This window comes from Equus quagga, chromosome 2 (assembly GCF_021613505.1).
Source record: "Equus quagga isolate Etosha38 chromosome 2, UCLA_HA_Equagga_1.0, whole genome shotgun sequence".
Lineage (NCBI taxonomy): Eukaryota > Metazoa > Chordata > Mammalia > Perissodactyla > Equidae > Equus > Equus quagga.
In genome coordinates this window covers 154,141,986-154,156,089 of record NC_060268.1, presented here as the reverse complement: position 1 = coordinate 154,156,089, position 14,104 = coordinate 154,141,986, and the positions used below count along the sequence as shown (strand labels likewise).

The following is a 14,104-nucleotide window of genomic DNA, read 5'->3' as shown; positions in this document are numbered from 1 at the left end:
TAGCTCAGGGCCAATCTTCCTCAAAAAAAAAGATAGATAAATGAATTGCAATCACAGATGCCTACTTATCAGCTACTTCACTGTGTTGCTAAAGTGGGAACATCTGTTAATTATTAGATATGAAAACTCATTCTTAGGTTAGAAAAAGGAGAATCATTAGATATGTCTCTATCCTCCTTCAGAACAGCCCTTGACAAGTAACATTATGTCAGTTCTCTAATCTGTCAGATAAATTAATGAAAGATACGAGTTAAATACGAGATTTTTGAAATGTCTTAAGCGTATGCATCATTCCACAGGTAAAAACTCTTCAGGTAGAAAAATCAATCTAAAGTGCTATTATAATCTTTTTAAAAAATGAGACACTTTTCAGCTTCTGCATCACAGACACTTTCCGCTTGTCTAAAGGATAGGTTCGTGGACCTAAACTACCTGAGTTCAAATCCTGGCTCCCAGACCTGCAAGCTGTGTGACCTGGAGTGAGTCATGTAACCACTCCAGGTAGAATGGGAATAATGACGGTCTCTTCTTCAGAATGTGCTGGGATGTTTGAATGTGTTATTAAAGTAAAGCACCTGCTGAGGGCCTGGGCACAACAAGTGTCAATAAGTGATAGCTGGGCACGGATCAGGCCATCTGGGGCCTCCCCAGCTTTGTTGCAATGGCTCCCTTGTAATGCCGTAACAAGTCGCATGCTGTTTTTCCTCACTGTAGGTCAGTGCAGCTGAACGGCCAGCCCTTAGTGATGGTGGACGATGGGACCCTCCCAGAATTGAAGCCCCGCCCCCTGCGGGCCGGCCGGACATTGGTCATCCCTCCAGTCACCATGGGCTTTTATGTGGTCAAGAATGTCAACGCTTTGGCCTGCCGCTACCGATAAGCCACCCTCACACTCACAAGGTGCCAGCAGGCCTGCTGGACTGCTTTCCACTCTTCTGCCCTGATCGTATCCTTATTTTTCAGACATCTTCTTAGCAACAAACCAGCCTCTGCTGCCCTATCCTGCTGGAATCAACATAGATTTGCTCCCCGAAGAGACAAATGTCAAATGTTAGCCTAGGTAGGTCACATCCACCCCGAAGGAAAATGTAGACATCTCCTGTACCTGTGTAAGGATGAAGGTATGTGTGTAAAGCTGTGTGTATCCTCGTACACACCATGAAGACAAGCTGACAGTGCACTCCCAGGACAAATGAAATGACTCCCCATGATCCTGGTCACAGCAATATAACTACAGATCTTAGCCTGTGGCTGCCTCAGCGGAAGACGAGCAAGGAGAAAACCCGGTGGAGCTTCAAGAGCCCAGTCCTCTTCTAACTCCACTCCTTTGTCTGTTCCCTGCTGTTGCCCTGGGTTTCCCATCACCTTTCTTCCCATAGGGGAGCAAGTGGGTGAGTCAGCGCTGGCCTGCTGGGCGAGCTGTTTATGTAATTTCCCGGCTGATGTATGAGTGTGTGCATCTGGGTTTCTGACAGTGGCATCAATCACTGGCTATTCCTCTGGGAAGCGGGTGCTTCAAAAGTAAAATTGCAAGCATACTCCAGATTTTGTAAGAAGGTTCTATTCCTCTGTGAATCCAGATACCCCCAGGGTTGGAGTGGGAGTCAGGTAACAATATTCATTGAGTAGAGAGCAATGTATTAGGCACCACAAAAAGCCATCATCATCCTTCATTTGGCTGTGAGGGAGAGAGTTTTAGTAAAAGAAAAAGTACACCAAACCACCAGACACACACACACACCAACTGAACAAAGCAAATAATTAGACCTGCCTCAAGTTTGAGAGAATATTAAGAGTATGCCCTTACTGTTTTGGTTGACCAAAACCATTATTTAAAAAAAAAAAAAAGGTGTAAACCAAAGGTCATCACTGTAAAACACAACTGACTCCAGCCTTTCTGCCTCTTCCCAAGCAGCCGTGTGCCTCTCAGTGCATGTACTAGCAGAAATCTAATGCGGGCATTAAAGATGACCAGGTCCATCCTGTCCCAGACCAGCTTACCTGAGCACAGAACAAAGCTTTGAGTTGGCCACTGGGGGGAAGGAGCAATCCAGAGACTGTGGAAGGGTAGGTGGAAGCTCTCGAGCTGGGCCGGGGGCAAGTGGAGTGATTCAAAGTTCATGATGAGGATCTCCTCTGTGATTCAAGGGGTACGTGTGGGGCTTTGCAAATATGCTGCAACCAAATACGACTTTCTTTTCTGTGGATGTGATTCTTTTTCGCGGGATAAATGACATGAATTTTTTTAAACGAGGAGATATTTGACAGTGTCGTAGGATTCCAATTAAGAGAGAGACAATTTCTGCTGTTGTGAAAGGATAGAAATGGAAGAGAGGGGCAGGGTTGCTGATGCCAGAGGCCAAGGAGACTGCGTAAGATGCCCAAGGAGTCAAGGATTGGGGCCAAGTCTGCAAAGTAGACAGTAAGGTGAGAGACAGGAGGAAGATTACAAAAGAGAGGGGACAGAGGATTCCTGGCTTGGAGAACTGGGAATCGGGGGACAGGAGCCGACAGGCTCATTGTGTGTGTAAGGAAGACAGTGGACTCAGTTTTGACGTGCTTATTATTAGGTTCAGGAGGAACAGCACAAGGAGGTGTGTGCTGCTCAAGCAAGAAATGGGGAGCCTGAGGACCGGGCTGGACACGGTCAGTGGTTGGCTCAACCTGGAAGCAGCTGAGAGAGGAGGAGACCTTGACACTGTAGCAACCCAGAGAGGCCTCCTCTTCTCCGGAAGCCGGCGCCTCCCACTGAAAAGTTTCAGCTTTGAGAGGGGAAGAGAGAGACGTGCCAAGACTGGGGGTAGAAAGGAGGGGAAAGAAGCAGCAGAGGAAAGTGAGGAAGAGAAAGGAAAAGAGAAATGAGAGACAAATTTTAAAAAATTTGTGAGGCTATCAAAATCTCTTCTATACACTGGTCAGGTACAGCCCCAGGGCCCCCTCATGATAACAAGAGGAACCAGAGGTCCCTGGGGCCCGGCCCTGGGCTAGTTTGCTTTACAAACACAGTAGCCCCCTAGGGGTCCACAGCTTGCCCAGGGTCACTGAGGGCAATGGATTGCTGAGCTCGGAATAACGCAGAGCCTGGTCATTTAACAAGTCAGCTCAGTGGCTGCCCAGTCGCACACTCACTCCCTGCCCCTCTCCCTAAGTTCTGCCGGTTCAGTACAGCCAGGATTCCAGAGCTCCATCCAAACACCCTCTCTGTAAATAAGTGTTGATTGCTCACTCAGCCTCTAAACTTGCAGGATATAGGCAGTTCCTGCTTCTTTTGTCTGTCTCTGTGTATTAAATGCTGCTCCTAAGAGGTTTAAGTTTTCTTTTATTGTTTTTCGTTAATAACACGGGAGGAGGGAATCACTGAACTTGATCTTTGGAGTCCTGCAGTTCTCACTGTGCAACTGTCTCATGGAAGAAGTATTTGCACCGTTCAAAGGATACTGAGAAACTCGCTACCGCCACATTCCGCAGGAACTTTAGTACAGGGCATCTGTCCTGGCCTTGTCGTTTTGGGGTGGGGGTAACTTACTAAATCAGTAGGGATCGCTCCTTATAAGGGATTCCCTTCTCACACTCCCCACAGAAGACAGCCTATGGCGAAACTCAGCATCGTGATGCATCAAGGGAGCAGCTTGCCAGGCTGGGCCCCACGACAAAGTTGCTCATCCACCAGCTTCCCCAGATCAGATTTTTCCTCCTAAAACAAGACATGGCCAAGATAATCTAAGACTTCAGAGCCACTTTATTTTAAACTAAAGAATGGGTTTGTGGAAATACTTATTTGAAAGCATAATAATATATCATGAGAAGTCTGTGCTTTTTGTTGAGATGATTTTCTGCTCCTCCTGCCTCTAGGAATGATCTTCTCTCTCCTTTCTTATCGCAAAGGCTCAGAACAAATTCTCATTGTTACTTGAAGAGAAAGTCTCAATTGTGGTAGTGCCCTGAAAAAGCTGCAGTTGTAGGATATTAGCATTATTTCTGGCTGGAGAAAAGCTTGAAAATACCAGAACTGGGCTCCAGTGAGACTAAGGCCTGAGACTCCCAGAACCACAGTCCCCACAGGCCCACTTGCCCGCTGCAGCCCCAGCCTCACCCCAGCAGTTGGACAGTCCCTGGGCAGAGGGGGCCAAGCCCTGCACCCTTGACAGGGCAGAGATTGTTGGCGGATTCTCCCTGAGAGGCGCCCAGCGGCTCTCAGCACCAGGGACCCTCTGTGGCCTCCTGGGGTGGGGCGGCTGGGAGGGCCCAGCAGGACTGTGAACTGCTGAGCTGCCACATGGTCCAGGCCAGGCCCAGCTCTGCAGGTGTGCCCCGCCACAGGCATTCAAGGCCCCTGTGTTTGGGATGGATGCAGCTGTGGTATTCATCTTGGAAATCCACTGAGAGCAGCTTTGTTTCTGAAAAAAAAAAAAAAAGGGCAATGTTTAATCTCTGCAGAAGCACAGATGGATCCCTCTGACAGTAAAAATGCTGGGACCCGGAAGGACTTTAAAAATTTGAGATGTCAATAGAGCAACCAAAAATAGTAGAGATGTAGCTTGGAGAAGGCAGAGGAAGAAGGGGCATAAGCGTTTACGTAGCCTGGCTTCCTCCCCTGTCCCCTCTCTCAAGCCTCAGCACCCCTGCCCCAGCCTGGATACTGCCGTTTGCTCTTTTCCACTAACTTTCTCTCCAGTTCCACAGCCTCACCTCTGCCAGCCACCCTATCCCCAACCCAGGCCCAGGGAAATCTGCTGTACTGAGAGTTAAGGTTTGATTACAGAATTATTCGCAATCTTTTCTTAGGTTGTACCAGAATTGCAAATAAGACAATAAAGGGGACTCAAAGAGAAACAGCCCCAGTAACTGGAGCTTTAGAATCACTGCCTCCGAGTTCCACTAACAGGGGTGCAAAGCCTCCTGTAACTGCCATCCTATGCCCAGTCCTGGGCGGTGACTCTGGGGAGAGCAGAGAAGTAATTTGTCCAAGGCCACGCAGATAAGCAGCGTGACATAACTAGGACTCAACCCCAGATCTGTTATATTCCAAGGTCTGCTCTCATTGCACCCCGCTCTCTCTCACTGGACTTGCTGTGGCCAACTCTTTCTTACCTCTGTGTTGCCCACAGCCAGCTTTCTTAGAATCCTGCATGTGTCTACAGAGAACCCTTCACCCAGGACAGCTGATCTCGGATTTGGGGAAGCCGACTAGCCATTCTGATGAGTAGTGAGTAGGGCTGTGACCAGCCTTGGCTGTAGAATTTCGAATCCAGGCTCGCCTTGGCCCACCAGTGGCCTTCCTGGTCTGCTCCTCTCCCTCTGTGTTTTTCTGCAGAACAATTTAAAGGGCCACTCCCACCACCCACCACGGGTGATGATTCTTAATATTTCTAAGTCCTGGAGGTAAGTGGCCGATCCAGTCAGCACCCACACATGCACTACCTCTGAGAGCACTGCTCCTCCTCCCCCCATAACCCACAGGTTTAGAAGTTTCTCTTCACCTTCCTAGACTAAATAAAAAATCCATTAACTATTGCTGTAGGGGTAATATTTGCAAATCTCACTCTAAAACAAGAAAGCCAAAATAAAGCAAATTAACTGCTTTGGCACCCACTTCCCTCCAAACACCAGAGCAGCCCCTGGAAGCCCTGGGAGCATGGAGGGGAGCTGACCATCTTCCAAAGGACTGGCTCCTGAATAAATCCCACTGTCATATGACCCAGCAGAGCAAAAGGGGCCCTTCTTTACAGCCTACATCACGAACATTTCTCTTCTAATTGTTATTCATGAAAACATTCTAGGATTCTTTGTCAAGTTGTAAATGTTATATAATAAATTATATTTTTGGAAGAAGCAAAAAGAAAGCTTAGTTTTACTCATCTGGAAGTCGGCACAATAAATGAGGAACGCCTCCCAGGGAAAGTTTCTTCTTGTGCAGGGGATTTCAACAGGTATTAATATTTTCTTCCAGAAAACGGATTGTATTAAGGTTTATGTTTGCCTGGTGATTGCAGAGTTTGGGCCCATGAGGTAGTTTATATTTTAAGGTAATGTTTTGTAAGTAATAAAATGTGAATACTCTAACTTTCTGTTCTCAGGGTATTCTGTGGGGAGGCGGAGGCCACTGCTTCCCACACTACACCTTGGCCTTAAGACTGATTGCCTGATGAACTAACACATGCTGGCGATCTTCGATTTAATGGCATGCTGCCCTCTCCCTCTCCCCTTCCCCACAAGCTTTGCTTCAAGTACTCTATGTGGAAATTAAATGTTGTTATTCAAACTCCATGTCATTGACTATGTTAAAGTAACTGTTGGCTTCAATAACAGGTAAACCCCAGAATCCCAATGGCTTAACACCCTCGAAGTTTATTTCCTGTTAATAGATCATGTAAAGTTCAGTTGGTGGTAATGAGGTAAGGCAGGCAGTGGTTCTATTCCGTCTAGTCCTTTAGGGATCCAGACTGATGTAGGCTTCCCACCACATTCAGCACTTGGCCTCCAAGGTTGCTGTGGGCATCAACATGCAGCTGACAGACAAGGAAAGAAGAGTGTGTAGGATCACATGGGTGTATTTTAGGGGCCTAACCTAGAACTGTCACAAATTCCTTCCACTCAATTCCATTGGCCATAAGTCAGTCATGTGGTCCCATCTAGATGTTGAGGGTCTAGGAAATGAAGTCCCTGGTTAGGCAGCCACTTCCTCAACAACAATGTATTTCATTACTATGGATTAAATGTCTATGTCCCTCTAAAATTCATATGTTGAAACCTAATCTCCAATGTGATGGTACTTGGAGGTGGGGCCTTTGGGAGGTGATTAGGTCATGAAGGCGGAGCCCTTAGAAATGGGATTATAAAAGAGATGCAGGAGGGCTCTTTGCCCCTTTCACCAGACACATACAAAAGGTTCCTATGAACCAGGAAGCAAGCTCTTATCAGACGCTGAATCTCCTGGAGCCTTGATCTTAGACTTCCCAGCCTCCAGAACTGCGAAAAATAAATTTCTGTTGTTTATAAGCCACCTAGTCTATGGTATTTTTGTTATAGCAGCCCAAACAGACTAAGATATTCATGGAAAAGGATCACAAAACTTTGATGGGCAGCTAGGAGACCAAAGAATGAGTCAATGATATTAGGTTCCTCCAGTTGATTTGCCATCCAGTGAGTGTTACGAACAGACTGTGTGTGGTGATATCTAAATTCAAAGGATTTTTTACATACTTCACAAAGACCTAAAGGAGATGCTTCTCCATCTCCTCCATTCTGTAAGTCCTGCCTCTCCTAATACTTGGCTGATTTTTAGCAGAAAGTCTTTGTGGTGTTCGACTGCCATCCAGTCTGGATGCACCTAATACTGGATGCCACACCCTCTACTAGAAACATCAAAAATGTAATTTAAAACCTCAAATAGCAAAGTGGATTAACGGATCCCTGGAGAATCACGGAGACCTCAGCTATAGACGAAATGGGTACCCGTACCCAGGGATCACAACACCATCCCACTGATTGAATCCACCTGAGGAGAGCAGGCACCTATACGTGCAGGCAATTGAAGGAAGCTGCTCTGTCCAGAGACCTTGATTCTTGACCTGGCTCTCCACCAACTGTGTGATGTTAGACAAGTCACTCAGCCCCCCTGGACCTCACCTGTAAAATGACTTTGGGTTAAGTGAACTCTAGGGTCACCTGACATCCCCTGTTGTCTGATCCTAAGTCGGATGGTCCCTGTTCCAGCTGCTGGTGTTTTTCTTTGTCCCCCTCATATATATATAATATAAACTTAGATATATTTTGTGAGAGATTTCAAAGTTAGCTTAAATTTTTTGTTGCTATTTCTACATAAATGCAATGTGCCTTTCAGGATGCGTGCATGTGAAATTCAACACAGACAACACATTTTGAAGACAGTTTCTTTTGCTCTAGAGATAATGTCATGATTTTTCTTTGTGTTAATTAATAGACTCCTCTCATCCAAATTTCTTCCAAGCAGTGATTTAGTGCAAATTTAATGTAGATGAAGCATGCCCAAAATTACATCACCTTTTTATTAGGTTTTAAAAGAAAAAGATTGACCTCATTTTTAAGAAATTAGTTAAATTGAACTTTAAGTCACATATATGGGATTACACAGCAGCATCTGAAACGTAACAGTAGAATTTTATCGTGTGTGCACCTAATGTCCTGGAATTCAATGATTTCTGGGTGGGGGTGGGCAGTGGGAGGGATGAGTGAGGAAATTGGAGGGGTAATGAAAGGAAAGATGGGGGAGAGAAGGAATGAATAATCAAAATAATGCTAAGGGAGACGCAGGAAAGAATGAAGAGCAGCACAAAGGGTAAATATGGGGAGCATCTAAATAAATCTAAAACAATAATAATCATGTCTCATGAGACTTAAAAGATGTAGAGAATTAAAAATGAATTACAACAATCATACATATTGAAAGCAGGCAAATGGAAAGTATTCTAATATCCTTCCATTTTCAAGGAAGAGGTAAAATTACCAATTTATATTAAACTTTGATAAGTCAAGGATGCATGTTTTCATCTTCTGGGTAACCACTAAAAGAACATTAAAAGAGCGTATTACTTCTAAGTGAATGGGGGAGGAACTGGAATCATAATAAAAAATAGTTGATCTAAAAGAAAGCCAGAAAGAAGAGAAAGATAACAAGGAACAGGTGGGGCAAATATAAAGCAAACAATCAGATGACAGATTTAAACGCAAATTCATTTATAATGTTATTAAATGAAAGTAGAATAAATGCTCCAATTCAAAGACAAAGATTGTTGATGAGATTAAAAGAAACAAAATTCAACTAAATGCATTTAAAAAGAAACATCTAAAATATAAGAAGGTAAAAGGACTGAGAAAAAGATATGCCACACAAGGAAAGGTAATGTAGCTATGTCGATATGAGATAAATACTTTTGTAAAGCAAAAAGCATTGTTAACAGAAAGGAACATTTCATAAAGAAGACAATTTTGATTTAACAGTAAACATTCTAGATTTGCAAGCACCTAATGATGTACCCTATATGTAAAGCAACACCTCACAGAAATAAAAGGAGAAGAAAGACAAATTTGCAATTGTAATAGGAGATTTTAAACACATTTCTCTCAGAAAATAAGAGAAAAAGCAGACAAAATCATAAATAGAAAAGATTTAAACAATACAATTAGCAAATTTCACCTAAATTTTATATATATATATATATATAATATATATATGTATAACACCACAGCCAATAAATAAATACATAGTCTTTCTTCAAGGGGACATGGAAACATTTACAAAACTTGACTATATGCTGTGACATAAACTTTCAAAAAGCTTCAAAGAATGATAACATACAATGTATTTCTCTGACAACAGTGGAATACACGTGAAATTTTTAAAAAAAGAGATAACTAGAATATCTCCCTATGTTTGGAAGTTAAGAAACAGACTTCTAAATAATTCATGGGTCAAAAAAAATCAGAAATCATAATAAAAAGTAGAAAATATCTCAAACTAAATGGAAAATACTACCTATCAAAATGTGCAGGGAGAACTTCCAACTTCTGGTAGTGTTAAAGTTTTATCAGACTGACCCTTTTGCCAATAGCAATTATAAACTCTGGACAGAATCCAAAAAAAACCCCCAAAAACAAAAAAACAGCTCTTTGAAAGCAATAGACAACAGCATAAAGCAGATAGAAACTGCAGGAGACATGATTTTTGAATGACAGGAATCATACTGGGTAAGATCCACATTTATTTGGCACTTCCCCTGAAGGAATTCCCCCAGTTCACAACAAAAGGGAATTGAGGTCAAGCAGAAGGCAGCAGCATATTTGACTGCAGAGCAAGAGAATGGTTTTCAGGACTGCCAGAGCAGTTGAAAATTGAAGGGGGTGGGAAAAGGAAAAATAGTGAGCAAAGCCTAAAAAGCAAGTACCCTCAAATATTTGGCTGACTTCTGAACTGTGTATGCACAGAGTGAGACTCCAAAAACCCCAGCAGAAAGAAAAAGCCAGAAGGCTGAGAGAACAGGTGAGATATAAATTGCTGCCCAGTGCTAGCAGAGAGAGTTTGAGCTCAAGTCCTACCAAGTTAAAGGGGCTTGGTAAACACCTCAGACTTTCCATTGAAACCCCAGAAAGGCCACACCTTAGAAGTAAGAATCACACTTTCTTAAAGGAAAAACTGAAATACATCCATTCTAACAAAGCCTAAAATCAAGTCTCCATAGGATCAAAGTGAACGGCCATTAATTCAACTGCCTCCTAGAACAAAACTCAATACTCTTCAGTGGAAGATAGAGCCCAGAGTCTTTTCAATGCATCACTCACAATGTCCAGCATAAAATACAAAATTAATAGACACACAAAGAAACAGGAAAATCTGACACATAGTTATAGTGTTATTCCAAGCTACAGTGGAGCCTGAAGCAAAGGGAAAAATCAGAAATACTGATTATGTTTGTATTTAAAATTTTGGCATTTTGTTCATCATAGATTTTTCTGCATTACTTTTGACTTTTAAAAATACTAATTAGGGGCCGGCCCCGTGGCTGAGTGGTTAAGTTCATGTGCTCCACTTCCCTCGGGCCAGGGTTTCGCTGGTTTGGATCCTGGGTGCACACATGGCACCACTCGTCAGGCTATGTTGAGGCGGCATCCCACATGCCACAACTAGAAGGACCCACAACTAAAAATATACAACTATGTGCTGGGGGGGTTTGGGGAGAAAAAAAAAAAGAAGATTGGCAACAGTTGTTAGCTCAGGTGCCAATCTTTAAAAAAAAAAATACTAATTAAAACAGTATCTCTCTCGATTATCAACTTTTTCGACATTCCTTTAAATTTTTCACTCAAGGTGAGTATCTCATTCTTCTCACTCCAGTCCTGCTCTTGAAACCAATTAAAGAGATAAAATAGAATCATAAAAATAGTCAATAAATTTTTAAAGGCACAAGAAAGAAGGAAAAAGGAACAAAGAAAAGACAAGACAGAGAACAAGCAGCAGGATAATGGACTAACAGACTTACAGCAAACCATATCAATGAGCGCATTATGTGTAAGTGGTTGAACATGCAATCTGACAATTGAGTCTGCCAGAGATTGTCAGTTTGGACAAAAAGTCAGATCCAACTACCTGCTGCCTACAAAAAAAAATGCACTTTAAATATGAAGACATAAGTAGCTTAAAAGTAAAAGGATGTAAAATTACATATATAAGGGAGGTAAAATTTCTCCTCTACCCTCTTAGGGTTTCCAGCTGGGACTGACATAAAACAGATTAACAGGAGAAAAGCATACAAATTTTATTTAGTAATTTTTTACATGTACATAGGAGACCACACAAGACAAATGAAGACCCAAAGAAGTGGCTAGGCCTAAGTGCTTATATATTAGATTTAACAAAGAGTGGCAATTGTGGAAAAGTAACTAAACTATATGAGGCGACCAAAGAAAGATAAGAGTTATTTTAACAAGGCCTATTTGTACAGATTTCTCTCCACCTGGACTCCCCATTTCTGATAATAAGAACATTGCCTTTCTCCTGGTATAGGAAGGGTATCTTTCACATGAGAGTTTCATCTCCTGCTTTCAGGGAGAAAAGGGAAGGTCAGAGTACCTTTCTTGCATCTGCTGTTTTTCTAGTGCCTTTAGCTCAAAATAATTAATATACCAAAGTGGCATGTCCTAAACTCCTTCAATGCCATGTTAACACTAATCAAAAGAAAGCTGTTGGGCTATACTCTTTTCAGAGAAAGTAGACTCAGTGCAATGAATACTGCCAAAGATTAAAAGGTAATTTTATAATGATATAGGGGTTAATTCATCAAGAGGACGTAACAATCATAAATATTTATGCATCAAATACCAGATCTTTAAAATATATGAAGCAAAAGCTGATAGAACCACAAGGAGAAATAGACAAATCCACAATTATAGTTAGAGAGTTCAGTATCACTCTGTCAATATTTGATAGAACAAGTACACAGAAAATCATTAAGGATATAGAGGACTTGAATATTGCTATCAACAGACTTGACCTAATTGACATTTTATAGATCACTCAACCCAACAAAAGAAGGATACGTGTTCTTTTCGAGTACACATGGAACATTCATCAAGATAGACCATATCCTAGGCTATCAATAAACTTGAAAGGATTTAAGTCACACAAAGCATATCCTCTGACCAAATGGAATTGAAATAGAAACCACTAACTGAAAGATACCTGGAAATCCTCCAAATATTTGGAGATTAATAATACACTTCTAGATAATCCAAGGGTCAAAAACAATCAAAAGAAAAATTAGAAAGCATTTTGAACTAATTGAAAATGAAAATACAACATATCAAAAGTTGTGGGTGCTGATAAAGCAGTACTTTGGGGGAAATTTATAGCAGTAATGCCTTCATTAGAAAAGACAAAAGGTTTGGTGCCCCTGGCCAAGTGGTTAAGTTTGTGTGCTCTGCTTTAGCAGCCCAGGGTTTTGCCAGTTCGGATCCTGGGCACGGACATAGCACTGCTCATCAAGCCATGCTGAGGCAGCATCCCACACAGCAGAACCAGAATTATCTACAACTATGTACTAGGGGGCTTTGGAGAGAAGAAGAAGAAGAAAAAAACGAGAAGACTGGCAACAGATGTTAGCTCATGTGCCAATCTTTAAAAAAAAAAAAGACGAAAGGTCTCATCAATGGATCAGTTTCTACCTTAAGAAGCTATAAAAAATGAAGAGCAAATTAAATCCAAACCTATGAACACATGTTTCTTCAACATAAGAAAGGAAATAGCAAATATCCATGCAGAAATTGGTGAAATAAAACCCAGAAAAACAATGAAAATTGATGAAACCAAAAGTTGTTTCTTTGAGAAAAATCAATGAAATAAAGTCCACGGAGTCACCTGAATCCTTCTAAATTTATTGAACAGAATAGAGATTCCAGAAATAAATCCATACATATATGGTCAATTGACTTGAGACTAATATGTCAAAGTAATTCAGTAGGGAAAAGATGTTTTTCAACCAACAGTGCTAGAAAAATTGGACACCTAAATACAAAAAAATAAATCTGAACCCTTCCCTCACACCATCTATAAAAATCACTTTGAAATGGATTGTAGACCTAAATGCAAAACCTAAAATTATAAAATTTCTGAAGAGAAAACACAGGAGAAAATCTTTGTGAGCCTGCCTTAGGCAAAGACTTCTTAGATAGTACGCAAAAGCACAAAGATTTCTGTTTGCCAAAAGTCACTTCATCTGATGTCTGATAAAGGATTTGTATCTAAGTACATAAAGAAATCATATAAATAGTAAGAAGAAAAACAATCCAATTTAAAAATTGGCAAACAATATGAACACTTTACCAAGGAAGAGATACAGATGGCATATACACACATGAGAAGAAGTTCAGCACCATCAGTCATCAGGAAAACAGAAATTAAAGCCACGGCAAGATCCCACTACATACCTACTAGAATGGCTAAAGTTAGTAAGGGACAATATCAAGTGCTAAGGAGGCTACAGAGCAACGAAAACTCTCAGCATTGCCGGGGGGAACGTAAAATGGTGCATGCGCTCTAGAAATCAGTTCAGCAGTTTAATATAAACTTAAACATACACTTACCATATAGTCCAGCCATCCCGCTCCTAGGTATTTACCTAAGTGAAATAAAAACTTATGTTGACACAAAAATCTGGACATATTTACAAACAGATAAATTAGATTACGCCAAAACTGAAAACTTTTATGCTACAAGTGATACCATTTAAAAAGTGAAAGAACAAACCACATAATAGAAGAAAATTCTTGCGAATCATATATCTAACAAGAGGCTTGTATCCAGAATACACAAAGAACTCTTACAACTTGATAATAAAGAGACAAATAATTTTAAAATGGCAAAGGATTTGAATAGACATTTCTCCAAAGAAGATATACAAATGGCCAAAAGCATGTGAAAAGATGTTGAACATTATTAGCCATTAGAGAAATGTAAATCAAAATCACAGTGAGATATCACTTCACATCCACTAGGATGGCTAAATTAAAATAGACAGACAATAACAAGTGTTGACAAAGATATGGAGAAATTGGGATCTTCATACATTGCTGG

The 14,104-nt window shown here is 41.4% G+C and overlaps 1 protein-coding gene across 1 annotated transcript in view; it reads left to right on the top strand.

Moving 5' to 3' along the window:
* The window catches only part of HPSE2 (heparanase 2 (inactive)), a 603,312-nt gene extending 599,510 nt beyond the window's left edge, over positions 1-3,802 (top strand). The window contains exon 12 of the mRNA XM_046654138.1: positions 715-3,802. Coding sequence (XP_046510094.1) covers positions 715-880 — 166 coding nt within the window. The 3' untranslated portion in view covers positions 881-3,802. The remainder of the gene's footprint in view (positions 1-714) is intronic.
* The last annotated feature ends 10,302 nt before the right edge of the window (positions 3,803-14,104 follow it).